At 45.8% G+C, this 23,174-nt stretch overlaps 1 protein-coding gene across 1 annotated transcript; it reads right to left on the bottom strand.

Moving 5' to 3' along the window:
• Nucleotides 1-2,364: 2,364 nt before the first annotated feature.
• LOC101172466 (zinc finger protein 219) lies at nt 2,365-22,901 on the bottom strand. The gene is made up of 5 exons (XM_023966039.1): nt 22,700-22,901; nt 12,249-12,333; nt 9,809-12,083; nt 9,595-9,741; nt 2,365-6,540 (listed from the first exon to the last, which is right to left on the bottom strand). The coding sequence occupies exons 3-5, from the start codon at nt 12,078-12,080 to the stop codon at nt 5,396-5,398; spliced, it is 3,564 nt and encodes a 1,187-aa protein (XP_023821807.1). The 5' UTR covers nt 12,081-12,083; nt 12,249-12,333; nt 22,700-22,901; the 3' UTR covers nt 2,365-5,395.
• Between the last annotated feature and the right edge of the window lie 273 nt (nt 22,902-23,174).

Genomic DNA, 23,174 nt, shown 5'->3' with positions numbered 1-23,174 from the left:
TTCTTCCCCGGTCGGACTTTCAGAGAGCGGTGCGGTGCGCGCGGCACAAAGTGCTGAAACAGACGAAGTGATGCGAACGCTCCGAGCCAAGCTGCGCGCGCTGACAGAGGGGCACGGAGCGGGCGGGGGGAGGAGGGTTTCTCTCTCTCGCTCTCTGTCTCTCTCTTTCCGTCAGAAGCATACTGCGCGCGCAGAGCGGATGCGCTGATGATGAAGGTGCATCCGTGTTAGCTGATGGTTTATTTAAAATGACTGAAAGTGATGGATCTCCTCTTCAGCACAGAACAGACGCCTTCAAGAATAATTAGTTTGGGAAGGTCAGGCAAGACTGTTTGGGGGGCAAATGATGTTTAGATATTATTTGTGGGTGTGTTTGTTGTTGGGGTTCACCTTAAACATGTTTTTAGGATTTGAGAGAAACTGATGTCTGTTGTCTTAAACGCAAATTATATCCAGTTTATGACCTCTGATCCATTCACATTGACCTGGGAGTTTCTAGTCTTGTAACTGAATACAGATCAGATCAGTAGTCTGCAGAAGTAGGTTGGATTTGGCCAAAACATTCCAAACAAATCCTATGAAAATCAAGAATTTACTCCAAAGAATTTCATAGTAACTCATTTTAAAAAGAAATTTAGGAGAAAATCTCTAAGGATGTAACCTAATGTCAGATGCAGCTTTTAGTTTGAAGGCAATCCTTCCTGTGGTGCCTAAACTGCTACACATTCAATTATCAGCTAACCATTCTGACTTAAGCCAGACTGTCTATGAAGATGAGGAAAAACAAATCAGAACTCCTACTGCTCATAGATTCTTCTTTTATCCAGTGACATTCATAAAATTATGCAGAAATTTAAAAAAAAACACACAGACGTAGGTCTACTCTTATAAATGACTTACATTTCCCACATGTTCCGGTTAACCAGTATTTCAAAAAACAACATGACAGTTCTTCAATTTTAAAGCTGCAGTTTATCCCACATAAATATCATTGAATTTGATGTTAAGAACAGTATGGAAAGTCAGGTTGGAGCAAACAGCAGCGAATATTCCACTAAGTACATCTTGAAGAGTATTTTGTAAAAAGAGCTATGTTCATTTTTGCCAAACCTTCTATGGTTCTTTTTGATTTGTGTTTGTTCCCTTTTCATTTCATATTATTGCTTACTCACAATCTGTATAAATGTATAGGATTGTTTAAAAATTGTCCCAAATAAATAAGTAAAAACCCTCATGAGCAGCAACACAACTCTTCTAAATGCTGCTTTATCAACGTGTCCACAAGAGGGTGCTGTTGTATCAGAAGAGATCACGTCTCCAGGTGCAGTTTGAGGTGCTTTAAAGACCCGGTCCAATGAAAATTGTGGTTTTTCTCATGATGGAGGACAAATTTAAAGAAAATTAAGATTAAACTGATGAGTACTTCTTTTCACAAATGGTGGTAATTCAACAGCAGATTTTAAAATAAACTGTCGGAAAAAGCTTGTAGTTGTGACGTAAAAGCTACAATTGCCGCGACGAAAGCTCCCAGCTCGGCTTCATTTTGATGCATCCACTTGCAGACAAATAGGTCCATGTATTTCTTCTGTTTACTGTATACTCTTAGCTGGCATCTGGCTCCAAAACTGTCCTAGTGAGGGGCTGTAAGCAGCAGGAGAGAGTGTAAACAGATGTGGGTGCAGGTTTACTCCACCCCAACTGTTACTTTTTTTTATTGCTGCTCTACAAAAGCTGTGTCTTAGAAAATGACACAGGCTTTTTGATTTTGGCTAAAGACGGCATAATCATAATTAAAAGACCACTGGGAATGCTTTTACTAGATCAAAAGATGACTGGAGTGTGACTTTAAGGCTGGTGAGAAAAAGAACAATTTAAATAATGTCTATAGAGATCTGAGCCTCCAATTTTATACCATACTACCAAAAAAGAAAAAAATATCTGAACATTACTTTAAAAAGGGAGAGAGATGAAAAAAGGAAATTCAGTCATATTTTAGATTATGATCTAAAATCTAAAATATTTTCTCCCTAACGAAAACCGTGTATGTCAGTGTTTCAAAGCCATGAGGTTGGTCAGTATTTATTGTGGAAAATTGGGGCCGAACGTTTTGAAAACCGAAAAAGATCCTCCTTCCTGCATTTCTGCTTTAGTCCACCAGAGGGCTCTCTTCTGCAAGCTGTAGTTTCTTTGAGGAAAAGTCAGCAAAACGAGGGAAACAAAACACAACTTTGATTCTGAGGATAATTCATCACAGTAGGGTGGTGTGCAAAAGAAGTGATCATACCTTAATCATGTTTTTTAATTAAAGCTAAAAAATGATTGATGAGGAACATTCAGATTTGAGAAAAAAGAAAGACAAAACACTCATCTTCTCTATATTTATTTATAATGTGATTTATTTTTCTTTTTTCCATTTGCCCACAGAGTTATATTAGTCACTACTATGTTAGGTGGGTTTTCCCTCACTGCAATGGCAGTCATCTACATGAGAGCCCAAACCCAACATGGTCCCGTCACCTCAGCGCGAATCATTCAAAACAAAAGCCCCAAAATGAGCCACAGGTTCCTTTGACCTTAATTGTTTTTTTTTTAAATTTAAACTCTTTCATTAAAATTTATAGTTTTTCTGAAAAAAAAATGGCAGAAAAATTCAAAAGCAAGTGCAAATATCAAGTGACACACTGCAGTCAGAGTTTAGCCGTGTGGTTTGGTTTGTGGAACAAACAAGGGTCAAATTGTTTTTCGCTTTCTAGAAAACTAAAAGTGTCTTCCACCAGTTTTCTGACTTGATCTACATCTGAAAAATTCCAGATTCTACAGACTGGCTGCACCAGCGATGCCTTCGAGAGGGCGGGAATCACTTTTCAGCAGGGGAAGGGACCATGGCTCAAGTTTGTGCTCTCTTAAAAAACAAAATAGAAAAGCATAACAAACAAACAAAAAACCAAAAAGAACACAGATTTTCTAGCACTATCTGTACAACATTCAACAACATGTTTCTGTTTTTGTAACCAGAATGCCAAAAACAATAATACTTATCATTATAAGAGCATTTTTCCATCTCAACGGCATGTAACAAACACCACACAAACAAACAAACAAACAGAAACTAAAGTCTAATAAAGGCCTCAATACCAGATAGCACACGTCACCTTCAAGTGGTGCTGCAGATTGACAGTTCACGGACGAGAGAGGGACATGATGGGGGACAGAGAAAACAGTCTGATTGGAATTTCTTTCTTCAAGCTTAGTGTCCAGCTGGACATGTTTTGGCACCTTATGACGATAAAACATCCAATAATCGTAGATTTGGGCTTTGGCTTTCCAAGGGTTAAACTCATCCTGGAGCCAAACCTAATTCGATTTTTTTAGCCATTTGAAGCGATGCTGAATGAGGCCGAGTGGCCGCGTTTAAGGCCCGACAGGCCGGGGGGGGGGGGGGGGGGGGGCTGGAGGGGGCGTCCCATCATGAGTCAGACTGCAGAAGTCCGACGGACAGTCAGGAAAATGAGCGGATGTGATGAAGAAGAGAAAAGGGTGTTGATTTCGGCTAAGTGCTTTCGGTGAGTTTTACAAAATACACCAGGAAGTGCTTGAAACAGAAGGCACGGTGGCATTGATAGTAGCTGTTAAGGAGACACCACTGAGGGACGTTCACAACAAAACTCATAAGGTGCTCTAAAAAGGACTTCAAAAACATTAATGCACAATAAAGTATGGTCGCAGTGATAAACTACCCCATCAAATGTTGATGAACAGAGGGTCTGGGGAAACTAATGCCTCACATTTACCTTTTTTTTTATATAAATATACCTTCAAATCACAAAATTTCATGCTGAAAGTCTTTTTTTAATAGTTTGTAACAGTAGTTTGTCTTCACAAAAATCACACTTTGATTTTGAGGCCACTTTGGAACTACCTTAGGACTTCAAAACTCAGTACACTCACAACCTATTCATAAAGCCAATGAATCGTACACGTTTGGGATGACAACAAAAAAAATAAAAGGTGACAACTGCCATTGGAAAAACAGAACGTTTGGTCTATCCAGAAGAGTCAACGATAATCATAAAAATAAAAACTACTTTGGGAACTCAAACCTTGCACAGTGCTCTGTTTTGACATTCCAACTAGTCTTAGCTCACAAACATGATAATCAATATTACCTGTATTGATAAGTTTTTCCGTAAGCATCTTGAAATGAAAACGAACAGGAGTCGGCTTTTTTTTCTCCACTTTTTCAAAGCTACACTTATTCTACTGGGATGCCTATGCATGTGTTAGTGTTTTAATCAATAAACCTACCACTGTCTTTTCTTATCCAAAAAGAAGAAAAGAGAGAATCTACACATCTAAATAAGAAAAAGAAAAAAATGACACCATGAGCCAATAGTACAGCTTTTTTCTTCAATTATGTCTTTGAGGAAACATTTTCTACTTTCTATTATAAATGAAGAAAACAAAAAAAAAATCTCATTTTTGACACAATTTCTAAAATCTCCATAGAAAATGTCAACTGATTGTGTCCAGGAGTTAAACACCCCCCAAACAGACTCACACTTAGTGGGTTTTTCACTGTGACAAATGTAAACACAGAAATCTGCCCCCTCTATCATCTGTAACCCTTTTGTCACATTATATCGTCTGCTTTTTCTTTTTTTCTTCTTCTTCTTCCACGCGAGCAGCCGCAGGCCGCCTCCACGTGGCATTTCTTTTACAACTATTCACAACACCCTAAAGCACTCTTCAACAAATATACTGAAGCTGTTTTAAACTGTATATTCGGGTTACAAACAAACGACCTGTCGGAGTCTCCGGAAGACTCTCTCGACAGCAAACAGGAACAGACTGAAAACAACAACCACAGCGAGAGAAAAAAAAGAAGACAACGCTTTCTTTCGGTTGCTCTGCGGGACGGGCGCTGAGGACAGTTCAAGGCAGTGGCACAGATCGGAGGGAGCAGTTTCTCCCAGGAAGCTTTCTCCCCGCACGCGTGCTCACGAGCAGCGCTTTCGGACAGGAAGCCGTCAGTCCAGAGCAGAACTTCCTCGGTGTGGATCCGTGACTCTGGAAGGATGCAGGATTCTGCTCGGAATCTCACATGGACGTCTCCGTCAGTCTTCAAATTTGAGAGCATTTTAAAAAACTGCTTGGAGTTGGAAGGACGAAATGGAAAAAAAATAATCCACCTTCAAATCCTGAAGAGATGCATTCGGGCTTCCTCTTTCGTGGGATTCTACCTGGGATTTCTGGTAGATGTCACAGCTCCAGCAGACAAACGAGATGATTTTCCCTCACATTTAATAAAAAAAGCAACATCTGTAACTTTCAGGAAACACACCTGTGCCGAATGTTTCTGAAAATCTAGGTTTTAGCCACGCTGCTGCACAGTTTTCTAATCTGTTAGGGGTTTGTCCTCTTCCTCCACCATGTGGATGGAGCTCACAGCTGGTGACAGATCTGGAGAAATCCTCAGATCCTGCTCTTGGAAGTCTTCCACACTGCCGTTCTCCAAACTCGCCTCAAACTCCTCCTCTTCGTCATTTCTTTGCTCCCCTATCTTGTCAATCTTTGACATGGCAGCCATGGAGTCTGGATGCTGAGGAGCGTCATCTAGATGTTCACAAAGCCCATTTTGGCTGTGGGAGTGAGCTGAGGGCCACTCTCCCAGGTGGCTTTGGGGCTGCGCCTCCCTCATGTGCCTCCACACTGCGTCAAGGCTGGAGAAGCCCTTCTTGGTGGGCTTTGGGACTCCATCTTCATCTAAGAGGGTGGAGGAGCCCCGTTTGCGTCTGGACTTACTGGTGTGGTTGACCTGCAGATGCATGGCCATCAGCTCTGCAGACGACGTGTGGAAAGGGCAGAACAAACACTGACTCAGTTTGACCCCCGCTGAGCCTTCAGGCCCACCGCCCCCCCACAAACCTCCCGCTTCGTCCCCTCCCATGCTTTCATTCTCCTCCACCCCTCCGAGGCCTGGTGAGGTGCGGCGGGACAAATCCAAAGGCTCAAACCTGCCTTCCTGGGTCAATGTCACAGGACCGTCCTTCTCAGTCGGTGGTTGAACCATCCGGCTTGTGGTGAGGGGCTTCCGCCGAGACACTTTGGGGACCTTTGGTGGTGTGGATTCTCGGATCCAGCCTCCTTCCATCCCACCTTTGTAAAGGGCCCCCATCACCCCAGAGAGGTACCTGTACTGGGTCTCCAAGTCCACATCCCTCAGAGCGGCAAGAGCTTTCCGATGCTCCTGAGGGTCAGGGACGCCGAGGAGCCAGGACTGCTGGCTGGGCCGGGAGGCGAGGGTGTCAGATGACCCTCGCTTAGTCAGGTGCTGACTGAGCTGCGATCGGCGCTGCTTTCCCATTCCGGATGTTCCAGATGCCAAACTGTTGATGGTGGAGGTGACGCCAGAGGACGATGAGTTGGACGAGGCTGATAAGGCGTTTCGTTGCTCCCTGTGGTGCCGCTGAAGGTGGTACTTCAGCGACCCAGACTGAGTACCCGCATAGTCACAGTGGGGGCATTTGTAGGGTCTCTCCCCTGCAGAGAAAGAAGTAAATGTCAGGCTTTGGTTCCACCCAAGAATGGAAAAACAAATTGTTTGTGATGTTCTAACAAACTACATTATTTGTAAAGTAACATTGGGAACTGATAAAAGGTGTAATCTTGGGTCTGTCACATTGCATTAACCTATAAGAAAGTCTCATCCACTGTTCATCTGTTCTATTTTAAATATTTGAAATCAGCCTTTTCTTCCGAAATCATCAAAGCTTAGACAAGGCCCCTATGACTACAACACCACCACCTTCCACCAGTCCCCTTTTTATCAAACCAGATGAAGTTCCATGTGTTCTTAACCCTTGTGCTATCTTAGATGACCCCACCCTTATATTGACGTGTTATTCCTACCATGACAAAGGTGGATAAAGGTGGAAAGATTTCATGTAATCCATGGACACCAGTGAAGATCACAAATCATTGAAGAAAAAATGTTCAGCGCACTGTCTAGTGGGTCTAGATGACCCAACTCCCAACGTTAAAGTGCCTAGGATAGCACAAGGGTTAAAAGAAAATGTGAGATTTAAAAAAAGAAAAAGAATTGACAAATCTCAAAGATATGCTCTAGCTTGGGTCTCGCTGTAGGAGGAGGCAGATGTTGGTCTGACTGAAAGTGGATAAGGAATCCTTACCTCTAACGTCTAGAGAGGATCATTTTTATAGACTTAAAAGGTTTGATAAATCTGTGACAGGGATTGTTTGCAGCTGAAGAAGTTAAGATTTTGGAAAGAATCAATCAGCAACATTTTTGACAGAAACTTCAGTGCAGCTGTGGATACAAATGACCTGCAGACAACCACTCTGGATGAGGATGCTCTACTTTTCGCTAAGGGGAACTAAGGTTATCTGGGATCTTGTTTACATGTTTTCTTCAGATGTCTGTTCAACATTTCACTTTGTAATTGTAACTAAAGTAGAATTACAAGTTCAAATATAATCTGAGTCATGAAAACATTATTACTGTGACCAGAATCGCGCTAAGATCAATGTTAGCTTAGCGAGATTGGAGTACCTACAAATACTTTTATTTTGAATTTTGACGTGAAGGTAAAGTTACGCTTCAGAGCTTCTGAGGTTTTTATCACAAATCTAAATTCATTTTAATACATTTTAGTTCATTTCCAGTTGTCCAGTTTTTCAATATCATATTAAAGATTCAAACTGTTCTGTTTTATGTTGTTGTTTTGTTTGTTCTGAATAAAGTTAATATCTTATCCATGAAAACAAAACATTGATTATTATATTATTTACCAGTTCCTCTGTTTTCTTAATTGATTTCAAATTAAAAACTACATTTTTTTCACTGTTTTGCTTGTTTTTTTCTTTCCCTTTGGCTTCAGAAAACCTGGAAGTGTTGGGTGAAAGGTTGAAAAACTGGACGGAGTCACACAAAACAGCGATTTGGGCTAACCAACCAATCAGACTTTTTCCTCAGATACACTTTTACTCAGTTTGACACTAGACAGATAGATTCCTCCAGGAGGAGATCGAGAAAACAGGTGGGTGACTTCTTCCCAGGCCAGCCGAGAGAGGTGGTCTCTCCAGCGTGTCCTGGGTCTTCCCCGGGGCCCCCGTTTAGTGGGACATGCCTAGAACACCTCTCCAGGGAGGCGTCCAGGAGGCATCCGGCCTAGATGTCCGAGACACCTCAACTGGCTCCTCTCCATGTGAAGGAGAAGAGGTTTTACTTCGAGCTCTCCGCAGGTTACTAAGCTCCTCCCCCCATCTCTAAGGGAGCGCCCAGCCACCCTACAGAGGAAGCTCATTTAAGCCGCTTCTATTCAGGACCTCGTTCTTTCGGTCATGACCTAGAGTTCAAGACCGTAGATGAGTATTGGAACGAAGATGGACGGGTAGATTGAGAGCTTTGCTTTCTGGCTCATCATAACTACAGACGCTGCTCCCATCCGCCTGTCAATCTCACGCTCTGGTCTTCCCTCACTCATGAACAAGACCCCAAGATATTTAAACTCCTCCACTTTGGGCATGAGCGCTCAACCCACAGAGAGATGGCAAACTATCTTTCTCCATTAGCTTGTAAACCAGCAAATGGTTTACAAGAATAAGTAAAGTTACTTTACAAAAACAAAATTTTATTTGATTTTAAATTTGAAAAAATTAAAAAATCAAATAAAAGACAAAAAAAAAGACTCTGTTCAGCTTATTTTGTTGAAACTTTTAGCAGCATACCAGCTAGAATTCAGTGTTGTTGGTAAATAAAGGTAGTAGAAAAAAAGCCTAAATATGATGTCAATATTCTATTTATTATGGACGAAATCAAATCTTTTACAAAGATACCTTATTTTCCATTTTGAAAAATCAAATGCTAACCTGCAGCAGTCGGCCTATGCCTGTGGGGTTTAAGTCAATGCCAGTTCAACAATGTGAGACAAAGAGATGTGGGTTTTTTTGATCTGTGAATGGCATCTGCAGTTCTATCTTCCACCAGTAGATGGCAGCATGTGATCTCTGACAAAATCCCAGCTGGATGAATAGGTAAGAGGATAATTCAGCACGTCACCAGCTGGAAGCATAAATGATTTAATTTGCACCAACAAAGAAGCTGAAACACACAAAAAAAAACAAGTCTGATTTTTTAAAACCTAAGATGAAAGGACAGAATTAAACTGCCTGAATTCTGAGTTTAGATGTTTCCTTCATCACTTGTTGATAATTGACAAAAAAAAAAGAAACATTTTATTTTTTTCAAACACTGCAAATAAAGGCCAAGCATCAATGAGCAGTTTGATGCTTTTCTTTTTAAATCAAAATCCCTCTTTTGGCGTTCTGTGAGCTTCATGTGAGACTTTGTAAATTCAACAAAATGACATTTATACCGTATTTGCTGGTTTATAAAGGACAGAATTAATGAGCCTTAAATTAAAAAACAGGCGTAAGAACAAAGAAAAGTTTGACTCTTTCATGCTCGTCCTAATGCTTTTTTAGAATTGTTCCTTGTTAATGTTGCACTTAGTTTGTTCAGCGTATGGCATTTGGGAAATCCTGTGGAAATTGGAGGTCCTGCAGGGTCCTCACCTGTGTGAACTCTCAGGTGCACTTTGAGATGGTGTGAGGAACGGAAGGCCTTGCCACAGTAGGGGCAGTCTTTTATCCCCCTGCCACGAATTCGCTCTCTGGTGGGAGCTGAGGGCACGGAGGCCGCTGCTGCCAGGCCGTTTTCCCCTGGAAAAGCAGGAAAAGATCAGGAAAATGAAAGACACTGAGGTCAACCGTCCAGGCGAGAACGTACCTTTGAGGTTGGAGATGACAGAGTGGAAGTCCGTGGCTGCCCCTGGTTGGTGCGATCCTCTGCTGACTTTGGATTCCTGTCCCACGTCTCCCATCTGCTGAGACGTGCCGCTGTGCGGCTGAGGTTCCTGCCTCACCTCACCAACACTTCCTCTTCCCGACCCCACTCTTGTACGACTCCCATCTTCTTCCCGGACTCCTTTCTGAGGCCTCTGAGTGTGAACGCGAGCGTGTACCACAACCTGCTGGAGGCTGCGGAACAGCTTTCCACAGTCGGGGCATTCCCACGACCCCCCAGCTCCTCCTGTCTCTTCTCTCGGCTCCAGGCCTCCCAGGAAGGCTCTGACCCGGTCTGCCTCTGCAGTCATCGGGCTTCGGTTTGAAGCGCGGCGTCCCTGCTGCTGTTGAGGGGGCCTCTGCTGCTGCTGGGAAACCGCCAGGCTGCGAGCCACCAGCTGCCACCAGGCTGCCTGGTCCCCCCCGTCTGCAATAGATGGGGCAGTTTCACCCGAGCTCCCTCCTCTCGTTGTTCCTCCTCCTCTTCCTGGTTCTCCTCCTCCTGAACTGCCAGCGATGCCACCACCACCACCGTTTCCCATCTCTGCCACTTGAGCCACTGCTTGGAGTCTCTCCATACAGCTAGCTCCACCCCCGTCACTGGGCAGGCCCAGGTATCCCAGGATCGCCGACTTGCTCAGACCCATCTCAGCCCGGGCCTCAGTCTCCCTGTCAGATCTCCCCTGTCCTCCTCTGGCCCCACCTCCCCTCTGAGCCATAAGAAGACTCGAGTACAGAGCGTTGAGAGACTGACTGTTAGCAGAACCTTTTGACGGCAGGTCGGCACCACCTCCAGGAGATCCCAGTCCAGCCCTCAGGCCAAGCTTGTTGAGATGAACTTTCATGTGGTTTTTGAGGAACCAGGGCTCCTTAAAACCTCGACCACAAACCTGGCACTTGTGGTCCAAGGAGTCCTTGTGCTTTCTCATGTGTCCCTTCAGGAACCAGGACTGTGTGAATCTTTGTCCACAGGTATCACAGCGAAAGGCAGGCATGGTTGTGGATCCGGAGCCTGCGGCAGCTGTCATTTGAGGACTATTAGTGGTTGGACCTGGGGTGTGGGTCGGGGTGGGCAGGGGAGTGTCGACGGGGTTCCTGGAGTTAAAGGAGGGTGCCTGAGCAGGGGTGTCAGGGGAAGGATGGCAGTCCTGCAGGTGGGATGCCAGGCTCTCCTCCTGGCTGGCGGAAAAAGGACACAGGGTGCACTTGTACGGATTGTGGAGAATGCGGACGTGGCGTGCCAACTCAGACGCTGTGCGGAATTTGCCTTTGCAGGCGTGGCAGCGAAATGTGGACACAGTGGAGAGAGATGAACCATCCCCAGTTGTGGAGGAATGGGGGGAGGTCACAGATGTGTGCTCCTCTGTGAGAGGAGGTGTCACGGGTGTGCTTTCCTCAAGGGAGAAGTTCGGCTTCTGGTTTAGCTGTCGGTCGTCATCCGGACCTTTGAGGTTACCGTCCTCATCTTTAGTGAGGTGCTGGATGAGCGCTCCGGGAAGTAAACGCTGGTTTGAGCGACTTCTGTGGTTGGAAATGAAGTCCTGGTGGTTCTGCTGGGCCTTGAGGTGCTTCTTTAGAGGAGGGGGTGGGATTTCGGAGCGATAGAGGGCTGAAGCTCGGCGATCCCGATCCAGACTGTGAGCTCGAGCGTGTAGAGACAAGATGCTCTGGAACCGAAACCTCTTCCCACACACGTGACAAGGAAACCTGAGGGCCGGCCCAGATGCTGCCCCCACTCCCGGTACGGTCCTGGTGGCAGTGTCCTTCCTGAACAGCTGAAGGTCTAGCTCCTCACTGCAGTTTCCACCCTGTCCTGAGGACAGGGCCAGCTCCAGCGCCCCGTACCCGAGGAATGGAGCTGACGGTGTGTCAGGGGGGGAGGAGTCCAGTCCAGGGCTACATCCTGCCTCCTGACCCCCTGGAAAGAGAGCCACTGCCGGGATGGGTGATGCAGGAATTCCTTCCAGCACCTCTTCAGCGTCAGCATCAAAGTGGCGGCTCCCATCATCCTCCAGGAGGGGAGAGGAGGATAGGGAGAAATACGGGGTGGTGTCTGGGCTCGGACGGGAGGGTTCGGGGCTGTGGGTCTGCAGGATGACGGGGCTGTCAGCCGGAGGAGAGGAGGCCTGGGGGCTGTGGTCCAAGGAGGGCAGAGTCGGGGGGGACTGGGGCTGCTCACAGGAAAGAGACAGCACACATTCTGGTGGAGAATCCATCCTCTGTTGATGAAAGGAGCAAAAGAGGAGGTGCTGATCAGATGAAAAGCCACAGAGACCTGTAGGAGCACCGACGCCAGCCGCGTGCAACAACTAAACAGGCGCCTTCAAGGCAAGGCCATCGGCCTGCATGCTCTATCACTCTTTTAGCACATGCAAGAGAATTACCAGCAGTGTGTGAGATGTTATGCCATCCTTTAAGGTCTCGGCTGGGGGGGGACACTGTTCGGAAGCAGCCTCCTCCTTCAACTTTCTGAGAAGGAAAGAACATCATTTAATTACTAAATGATGTCAAAAGACAGTTTTTATAACTGCTGGCGCTCTGAAAAAATGTTGGGGGGAGGGGGAATTCTATTTTTACACAGGAATTCATTATTTTTATTTGAGAGTTGAATTTTTCACGCTTAGACATAACTCCACTTAAAATGAGCCTGTGTGTTCAGATTCCTGTCTCAGCTCAGAGCCGCTGTCTTTGCTGGAACGGTGACTGATTTGTCCGATTTTGGAGTCGTGGTACACATGTGTTCTGCATTTTATTATAACTCACAGGTATCGATGTTTGGATATATTGATGGCAAAGGCTGCTCAAGCCTTTAGTCCATTAATTTGACAGTTTCTCCTCCAAATGACCAAATGAAGGCCTTAAGCAGATAACTAAACTTTTTAAAGTTAGCTTTAGAATTATTGATGCAGAAAAGCATAGATTTTTTAAATGGCTTATTAAATTAAATTAATGAGCCCATCAGCTCAAAGAAATTAGGGTTTGCAAATATAGTTCTGCTTTGGCCATACAGCAGCAATGATCCTGAACGCATCTGCGCTGCTCAAATATCACCATTTCATTTGTTTTTTATGTATTTTTAAATCTTAAACAACTGTTGGTCGTCTTAGGTGATGCTGACAACGGTAAAATAACTTTTTTTATTTGACAAATTTGTCATTAAAGTCTCCAATCATCTTTTAAACTATTGTAAAATCTCTCCCAGTGTTTCTATTTTAGTATGATTATGTCGTTTTAAGCCAAAATCAAAAATACTGTGTCGTTTTTCTGGGACATAGTTTCTGCAGAGTGGCAGGAGTTAATTAGAAATTCAACTATGAGATTCAGGCGGGCAGATTCAGGCGAGCAGATTTGGCTGTTGCCGCAGATGTAAGCTCTCCCCGTTCCCATCATCCATCTGTTTACGTGCTAGCTTACAGCCCATCACACCCCCAACCTAACCTTAGCGGAGCAAAAAAAAATTGTGAGCAATATAGGAGCTCTCCAGCCATACAGGTATGAGCCAGATTCCAGCTCAGACGAGGAAAACAAAGACATGCATGGATCTAGTCGTCTGTAAGACACAGCATTGGAAGGAAAAAACAGAGCAGAGATTGTAGCACCTACATCACTCCTACAAGCTTTTTCCAACAACATTTCTGCAACGGCTCCCAATTCACAAGGATTTGAATAAAGAAATACTCAGAAATGCAGTTATAACCCTTGTGTTATCTTGTGCCTTGGAGGCACGTTAACATTGGGAGTGGGGGTCATCTAGACCCACTAGACAGTGCTTTGAACCTTTTTTCTTCAATGATTTGTGATCTTCACGGGTGTCCATGGATTACATGAAATCTTTCCACCTTTATCCACCTTTGTCATGGTAGGGAGAACACGTCAATGTAAGGGTGGGGTCATCTGGACCCCTACAAGATAGCACAAGGGTTAAAATAAACGTTTTTAATGAATGTGCCAAAAGAAGATGTTTAAAAACCCCAAAAGACAAGATTATCATGGGAATGGGTGGTTAAGCCTTAAAATGCGGGCCTACTCACAACCCACTGTCTGCACTAAACTGTGCTGAGAGTTTGTTCTTCACTGCGACGAGCTTCACTGATTTTGCCATGCGTTAGTATTTACGCTCAGGTACCGCTGTGGCGCTGTTTACTCCTTTTGCCAGCCTCCAGACTCATCATGACTTGCCTACATCACCGACCTGGGAGTTTTTAGTCTAAGCCAAGCAGATACTCATCATTACCAGAGCAGATGGAGATTTTGCTGTCATGCTTGTACGTTTTTTTTTTTTGGTCACCAATCAAATAGTCTCCTAATCCACGTTATGCCTAAATAGAACAGTTGGACTGCATGGTATTACTGCATATTTAAAATTATCCAAACAAACATTCATAGCATTCAAGAAAGAAGGAGAGATCACGGCGACAGAGAAACCCTTTTTATCTTTCCTTCCGGGAATGATTGCATAAAAACTAAAGATTTTACCTTGATCTTTTTTACCCCCCCCCCCCCCCCCCCCCCCCCCCCGAAGCCCCAAGTTTAACTTTATTTGTACAAATACAGAAACTTAGTCAAAGTACAAAAATGCTTATAATCCAGTTGGTTTAAAAATGCTTCTGGAAATAATAAACTACCACACAACTACAAAAATAAAACCATCACATCTAAAATACTAAAACAATTAAAAAAAAGCTGTGACAAAAATGACTTTTCTTGGCATTTTGCACCAAAACTCTTCCATGACAGCTTTGTGTTTTCTGTGGCTGTGAGGATATGAATGTACCGTCTTTACTCTGTTTCTGCAGAGAAAAATGCTTTTTTTTATGTTGGAGTTATTCCATGTTGACATGAGATACGCTGAATCCACAAACCAATGCAGCTATAAAGACGCCATGAAAAATGCAGGAGGTTTCTCTGTGAGGAGAAAAGGTTCAGACTGGACGTTTGTACAAGAAACCGTTTATCAGGGTGCAGAAACACAGTTTCTTTTAAGGTGAAGTAAAGGCTAACTAAAGTTTAAAAGCCTGACTGGCTGATATTTTTTTTTTTCATTTTTAGGCCTACCGTAGATGCCCATTTTGCCCTTGGAAAAACCCTTAAAGCTGCATGTGTTGCTTGGATAAGGTGAATTCTGGGTACTACTTAAGGTCACAGCAGCAAATATTACGGTACTCTGGGCAAAAAACAAAAGCCTTCACGTGACTAAGACGGTCATTACTGCATGCAAATTCCGACTGTAAATGTGAACAAGTACTTTATAAAAATGCTGCAGTGAAGTGGAGGTGGCGGGTTTCTACCAAACAGGATTAAAAGCAATTTGCACAGAGACACTTTGTATGAGCTCCATCACGAAAGCGTGCGGCATGTGCGCGCTCATTGTGGCGCTTTTCTGATTGCGCTCTAATGTATGTACATAAAAGAAAATCTTCATTTGATCTTCATCTGCTCCGCGGCCTGTGTGGGCGTGCGCACGAGCATGCAGCAGGTGTGCACCTGCTCTGCCTCCTGCACATATGGGACGATTATCCGGCGAGTGGCGGTGTGTTTAAGCAGGGCACCACCACAGGACACACACTGTCCCAAACAGGATGGGAGCGCAGTGTGTTGACTTCCCCACACACCCTTCCTGTGCACTCACACAGTAGCAGCTTTTTGCTTAAATCAGGATTGTGCACACACACACATGCATGTAAACACAGCAGGACCCCTGAGCTGTGCTGCCCGGGCGTGGCTGCCTACATTGCTAAGTCATGACAACTCCTACAAATGTAAGCATATTTGAGTGTTGTGTGCACTTTGCTGCAAACAACATGTTCAGCTGAAGTGTGTGATGCTCCGAGCACACAAACACCCTCCCTAAATGTTAGGGCGCACGGCGCTCCGACTGCAACCGTGTGCGTTCAGGTCGTTTTCCTCCATCAGTCGCTGGAGTTGAGAAGCAGGCAACAAAACAAAAGGTCATAAATCAATGTGGCACAACAATGGAACATCTGTGCTTGCAGGTGTGTCGCCCGTGTTTATACGCGCGCCTGCGTGCTCGTGTGATCTCCACGCGCACGTGAGCGCCGCCGAGCCTGGATGACAAAGAGATTCTCATGTAGCCAGTTGACATTTTAGCTCAGCTATGACTCACAGGGGTATCACACCACATCAATCACACGCACACACGTGCACACACACACGCACCCAGTGCTTTCTTAATCCACCATTATTGTTTTCTCTCTCCGTCTTGCCTTCTGTCTGTCTTCCTTTCCTCTCCCATCCCCCTCTCATTCTCTCGCACCCTCCCGCCATCTATTATCCACTAATTTTCTTTCATTCTCTCGCTCCCCCTCTTTTCCTCTCTCCTGCAGCGCTGCCAGTTGGATGGGTGCCAGGGAATGCTGGTATCAGCTGGTAGATTGGGCCCTGCCAACATGGCGGGCAGCAGAAAACCAGAAAGGAGGCAGACAGAGAGCGAAATGTAGCACAGTTACAATCCGGGAGTTCTCAGAGAAGTCATGGGAATGGAAGTGACTTCATTCAATTGCCAACGTGGTGTCGATGGGGGGGGGGGGGGGGGGGGGGGGGCAAGCATGCTAGAGCAGAGGGATTCAGAGCATAGGGTGTCAAGCCCGGGCAGAACAGGAGGACAGGAAAAACTGAGCAGAGAGAGGACAAAATCCAAAAAGACGAGCAGTCTGAATGTATCGGATGGCATTATCATATGAAAATCCTCATCACAATGCTTCGTTCCGGCGTGACAAGGGCTGTCGCTAAGCGCCCGCCCCGTCACGCCAACGAGGACAATTTAGATAGATGGAGAATATGAGATAAGGAGCAGCAAAAAGGAGGGAGTCAAGGACAGGAATCAGATGGAAAACAAAGGTGTGAAATGAAGCAAGAACGCAGGGAGGACCTGCTCCGGCAAATCACATCACGCCTATGAACCTTTGTCGTGCAGAAACCACAAGTTTAAAAGGTTAGCTGCGGTCCAGCTACCATAATGGGTGGCCAGAAAGGACGTGTTGAGCTGCAGTCACTTGAACCTGCGCTCTTAAGCTGCAACCCTGGAGAGGGGGTTCTGCAGTCAGTACTAAGGTTCTGCAGTAAGTGACCACTTCCAATGGAAAGCCTATGTAAAAGCAAGTTTTGAGCTTCAACGTTCAAAACTAAAATCACATGTCGCTGCACAAGTTCTTTCAAGTCCACTTTTGGGCTCTACATACAAAACGCGTTGCCATTGAATGCGCGTTAACAGTACAACCAGCTGACCTTTGACCAATCAGGGACTCGGATTTGAAACTTAAGTATGGATAGTGTCCTTTTCAAAACACGGAAATACCAGCTGATAGAAAATTGACCATGGAGGAGAAAGTAGAAATTGCAGTTTGTGCCCGGCTGGAATTCTGACACTGAGTCTTTCATATATCGGAATAGAGCTTTGAAAGAAAAAGCCAGGAGCAAGATTCACCAGATTTACACCGCTTTGACATTTTCCACTGTGGTGGACAACAGTAGAAGTAGTAGTAGTACAGTAGAAAAAGACAGTTAAAAAAAAACTTGAATGCGCGTCACATGCCTGGTCACATGCCTGGTGTGAACGTAGCATTGGACCTGCAGGGTTTACAAGTGGTGGGTAATGGCAGCTGCAAACTGCAGCCGCTTTAGCATCAGGTCATTACAGTAATTGCGGTGTAAGTTTGTGGGCACTGAGCTAACTGATTGTTGTGCTGATTCACTGTCAAAGCAGGTGAAAAGCAGTTTTGCATGGTGGAAAAGTGAGGTGTGAAGAGGAGAAGAATCTGTGGTAAACAGCTGCCTGAAGAGTAGGAGTGCACTATGTTCAGACAAGTTTATTATTGTGGGGGTTTTGATGTTACTGTTTAAATATCCACAGCATTATTAGTGCAGGTTGGAACATGCTGCGCAGGGCGGGAGTGCCTATCACTGCCGGCGTGTGCGGGCAGGAGCCACATGCGCCCGGCTTTACAATAATGACTGCAAACGCATGTCAGTTCAGAACCACAAACGTACTCCTGCGACGGTTTGAGCCTTTCCAAAAGTCATGCAGAGGACGTCCACAGACACCTCTCTGCTTTTATCCTTCTGTGATGCTTGAGCTCCCCTGAGATGGAGTGTGAGTCTGCTGGGGACGAGTGGGTGTGATGTAGAGTGACCGCCGAGTGGCGAGGACGGCGATGCCTTTCGTTCACCTTTCCCTGACCCTGGCCCGGTTCAGTGCAGCCTCACCTCACATGCACCTTCAATGCTTCTCCACCTGTGATAAGGATGCAGCCAAGCGGCTCCGTTTAGCCCAGAACATAGCAAAACACTGAATGTGGTCTGACCTTTCAAAAGGATAAAGAGTGTGAAAGAATACAAATTTGGAACTTTTGGTCAATCATTTGGACACTTTTGTTTTTCTTTGACGACTAGCATCTCTCATTTCTGTGACCGCCTTCATTCCTCCTCCTCCTCTGCCTCTCAGGCTCCTGCTCCAATCTCTTTCTGAATGAATTTCTTCACCAGAGGAGAAGAGAAGCCGACGCTTGCTGCTTCAGCGCTGGGATCTGAACGTTGGAAAACATCACAGGTTCTCGGCAGAGAAACAAGAGGCTGGCTGCGAGTCAAACGGGCTGCGTCTGAGCGCCAGCCTGGAAGCACTGGCTGACTCGTCTGATTTTAGGATTACAAGACAGAAGCCTTTGGAGGAGAATTTGCTGGAGTACGCAACTAACTGGATGTCTTTTTCCTCAAAGGCTCACGCTGCACTCCTAGGATCCCCTGCTGAGTCTACAAGGAAAACACGGAAAGAGCGCGGAGGAAAACCGTGCTGCTCAGGTTCACAAACACTAACCTGATGATCCTTCTAAGCATCACTCCATGTGTGTCGTAAGAACTGTCAATCACATCTCAAAAGGTTCTCAAGATTCAACCACCTCCTTCTCTCAAACCCCCCCCTCCCCTGCAGTGTCCTTGAGCAACACCACCTCCAGGGACGTGCTGACCCCCCCACTGTGACCTCCTTGAGGAATTTGTTTAACATCAGACACAGGAACATGCAGGGGAGTAAAAAATAGTAGCTGTGAAGTTGTAATGAGTGGATTCATTACTCACTCTAGGGAAATCTGCCGTTCTCTTGCTTGGTGACACTCATTACAGCATGTAGGCTTTCTATATGAGCTGACCTGACGTGACCCGGAATGACACATCTGCACCCAGCTTTCAGTGCACAGGGACTGTTCATTTGGGCTTTCTGTGTGCAAGAAGATGCATTTAAGCTTCAGTTTGACTTTCAAAATGAGGAAAAGTGGGCTGGAGCGTCTCAGGTGTCCACTGAAAAGGAGGCGAGGAGGTTTGACAGCTAGACTCAGAGCCTCTGAGTGGCCACCATGGTTCTCCGAGCAGCCAAAGTTCCTGAACGAGGTCTGCCCCCCACTACAGCAGATGTGGAGTTCAATCACCCAGTTAACACCGCTGCCTCACAGAGAGATAGTTTGTGGTTCCAATCCCGGCTGAAGCCTGTCTAGGTGCATGTCAGATTTCCCCCCAGGCGCTCCCACCCACAGTCCTACGACACGTTCATGGAGAAACAGTGACTCAAATTTACAGGAAACCATGTGGGTTTGGGGGTGGGGTATCACACTTTCGCCCAAGGGTGGGTGGGATCATACGAGGTGACGTGGAGCAGATCATGGACGCCGAACATGACCTGGAGGTGGGCACACCTGAGCGTTACAACCAGCTTATCGACCTCTGCTCAGCCTAAACTCCCAGCAGGCCTTGCTGCAGGTCTTATGACCTGGCAGTGCACACCCTGGAGGGGGGGGGGATTGAGCTGGTGTCCCGCTACAAGAATGTGTTCGACTCTTTGGCCCAGCAGCCACTATTTAAGTAAGAGCCTAATGCTCTAAATACAGACTAATCCCGGGCAGCCTGCAGAAGTCTCCGCAGTTGGGAAATGTCACAATGCAGCAGATTCTTTCTAACTGAGGGCAGGCAGGTGCCTCTCCCGCGGCGCTCTAATGACCCAATTATATCAATCAGAAGCCTTGATTGGTGCTTCGCTCCTTTGCCTGCTACTCCATCTCTTTCTCCCTCGCATACAGTCTCACTCCCAAGAGCCACCTGGATGGGGTGCATGTGCCCCCTCAAGTACCGTACAGTATGTACAAAAATGGCGAGTAGGCGGCATTGATGGTGGCGGGGGAGGAGGACACTTGAAGCAGATAGAAGTTTGAATAGGAGAGGGGAAAAAAGGGTCCTTTTCAGTGTTGGGCCCGTTTTTAGCGTTCATTAGGACAGCTGGACCCTTGTGGGACAGCAGATAACCTGTGGAGGTGGGGGTGGGGGACCTCAGGGCAGACCGCTGCTTCCTAACAGGTTCTTAAGACCAACTCTGAGGAAAATTGTGTTTTTGTGGCATTTTTGTGATGATGGAGGACATAAATAAAGAAAATTAAGATTCAAATTACATTTTTGACTATTTTTTTATTCAAATTGCGGTGAATCAGGAGCAGACAGAAAAATGCAGTTTGAAAAAGATTGTAGTTGTGATGTCGACGCTACAATCAGCAGGCTACAAGCTCCCTTCTCCGCTTCATTCTAATGCATCCACGTGTCGAGGACTAGATCCATGTACGTCTTTGTTTTCCTCGTCTGAGCTGGTAAAGAGCTTGAGAGAAACGGAATTTCAATTTCTACGTATGTGAAAACATTCTAGATATTGAAGATAAAGTTTACTTTGACTTGACTAAACTGTACGGCTGGATAGCTCTAATATTGCTCACCATTTTTGTTGCACCGGTAATGTTAGATGGAGGGTGTGACGGGCTTTAAGCTAGCAGGAGAGCATGTAAACAGATAGATGTTGGGAAATGAGGGCGGGCTTACTCGGCCCCAACAGTTGACTGCAACTCAGAGGCAATTTTTTTCATGTACAAAGTTTGCTGGGTTAGGCTAAAAACAGCAAAATATGAATAAAAGACCACTGGGAATGCTTTGAAAATAGATCAAAAGATGATCGGAGTGGGACTTTAATCTAAAAATATGCATTTTTTGCAACATTTCTTTGTTGTTTTTGGTAAATATTTGTTTACCGATTTGCTTTGGTGTGTTTTGCTGCAATGATGGGTGTTTTGGTGAATGCATTTAGCCTTTTATTTTCCAGCAGGGGATCATTCTACAAAACACTGAGCTGCAAAATTCGTATTTATAAATAAAGTTTTCATTTGTAAAAGTTTTTCTTTGCAAAGAAAATAAATGGAAACCGTTTGTCTGAGCGCCCTCCTCCTCTTTCCTGATGACAGAAAGTAAATTTTTTCCAAGTCACCCCCCTCAGTCCATCCATACAGCCTAAAAAAAACCGTCTAAATGGGATCAAACGCGCGCGGTCTCCTCCAAAATATGAAGGATTATGGGACCTCGATGTCAACCTACTTCCACTGCGCGAGCGCACGCTTCCCGGAGTGTGACATTCATGTGAAAATGGGGCATTTCATGATCCCTAAACATATTCCAGAGGATCATAAAGGCGACGGGAGTGTTTGTGGTCAGCCCAGATGACACGTCTGCGCCTAATCTCACGAGGAATTTCCTCCTCGCCCTGTGATGTGCGTCAATAACGTGCAACCATTTTCAGTTCCGCTCTTTCCCCTCTCCTCTCTCGCGGCCATCTCAATTAGAAGCATATTAATGAAATAAATAACCCTCCAAAAAAACAATGCTCTAATAAACACCCCCGCAGAAACCAGATCATGAAGCCACTCCGCGCTCGCGCTCCCACAGATTATTACAGAAATAAAAATGGCCATCTGCGGGGTTTGCAGTTCGCAGAAGTCGGGAGGATGGTGTGTGCGTGTCATGACCGTCTATCCATCGCGCTCTCCCTGCTCCATTTTGTTCGTAAATTTTCTATACAAAAGATTAAGGGAGGGGAAAAAGACGAGAGCGAGCAGGCAGGACGGGAGGGGGGCAGTGCCATCATTCCATCTTCACTCCTCTGTCAATCTCCGTCCCCCCCAAAAAAGCGAAATGGTGTCCAAGACCCGCACACAGACAGATCAAAACGCGAGCTTTAAAAAATCCTGCAACTTGTCTTTGCAGAGTTGAAGTCGGTCGGTCGGCCGCACGCCTGCTGCTCCCGCAGGCTTCACGCACACTTTCCGGGGAAGTGATGTTAGGTCCTAAACACTCGTAGTAAACAGTGTAGTAAAGAGAAAGTAAGCGGAACCCGGATCCGCGGAGAAAAGCAAAGCCCGAGCCCGAGCGCTCCGCACTTCCACGCTAAAAATCCACTTTTACGCCTCGACAACATGTCTGCGGCTCCGCGAGATCCCCTGCGTGACGCGCGGAGCCCCCCCTGCCGCCGCCAGCTACTTTTTACCGAGCAGGAGCAGTTTCTGCAGAACTTAAGAGAACTTCTTCCGTTTTTCGCCCCCGGAGCTGACTTTCCCCAAAAGTCTGTCGGCGCGGCGACCCCCGTCTGACATGTCACGGCCACGGCCACGGCCGAGCTGGCGAGGCGGCCACGCGCGCACATTAGACGCCGGCTCACATACATGACACACACGCGGAAAGTGTTACTTACATGCTTCATGCCAATCACACGCGCGCGCACGAGCTCGTAAAAAGAAATAATACTAATTAAAAACGGAGAAAAAGACGGTCTGTCAGCTGATCCGGAGCCGCGCGCGGAGAAAAGAGCAGAAGTGTCGCAGTAAATTCACCAAATTTGGAGATGTTTCACGTCCGCGCGCACCAAAGTGCACACGCGCCATGTAAACACAGATCTGGCTAAAATGTGAAGAGGATAAATAAAGATTTGGGTTTTATGGTGAAAGTAAAGACTCAGTGTACTTACGGGAGAGGCGGCGAGCAGATTAATGACACCACACGTCATGATTACGTTTCACTTGAATTAAATACATTACGAGTTGGGAAAAAAATGGAAATCAGGGTTGTATACAAGCATAAGCCGTTCCCCCCTCCCTCCCTCCGTTTGGTCACCCTCTCCCTCACTCTCTCCTCCTCCTCCATCTCCCTTTCTTTTCCTTCTCCCCTTCTCTCCTTTCTTCTTGCACTTTCCCCCCCATTTATCGTACAGGAGTGAGTGAATGGTGAGAGCAAAAGGAGAAGTGGGAGGGGAGTGATGTAGGTTGGAAATGTTAATTATAATCTCAGCACGGGCTCCATTTTACAACGCTGTCATCTCCTCACATTTGTATCCTAAATATGGCATCTGTGGTGGGGAGGGGGGAGGTGTCAGTTCAGACACATTTTTAAAGGAGAAGAAGAAAGTTTCACACCATCTGAAGTGTTGGAAGAGTGCTGAGAGG

The sequence above is a fragment of the Oryzias latipes genome, chromosome 18, assembly GCF_002234675.1.
Source record: "Oryzias latipes chromosome 18, ASM223467v1".
In the NCBI taxonomy this organism is placed as follows: domain Eukaryota; kingdom Metazoa; phylum Chordata; class Actinopteri; order Beloniformes; family Adrianichthyidae; genus Oryzias; species Oryzias latipes.
Note: the sequence above shows the minus strand (reverse complement) of the source record. Positions and strands in the feature narration are given on the sequence as shown.

Excerpts from the sequence above, each read along its gene's own strand:
- LOC101172466 (XM_023966039.1), bottom strand. The coding sequence starts at position 12,080 with ATGGATTCTCCACCAGAATGTGTGCTGTCTCTTTCCTGTGAGCAGCCC. Across the intron at positions 9,742-9,808 it reads TGTCATCTCCAACCTCAAAG|GGGAAAACGGCCTGGCAGCA; the intron begins GTACGTTCTCGC and ends CTGCTTTTCCAG. Across the intron at positions 6,541-9,594 it reads GCACCTGAGAGTTCACACAG|GGGAGAGACCCTACAAATGC; the intron begins GTGAGGACCCTG and ends CTTTCTCTGCAG.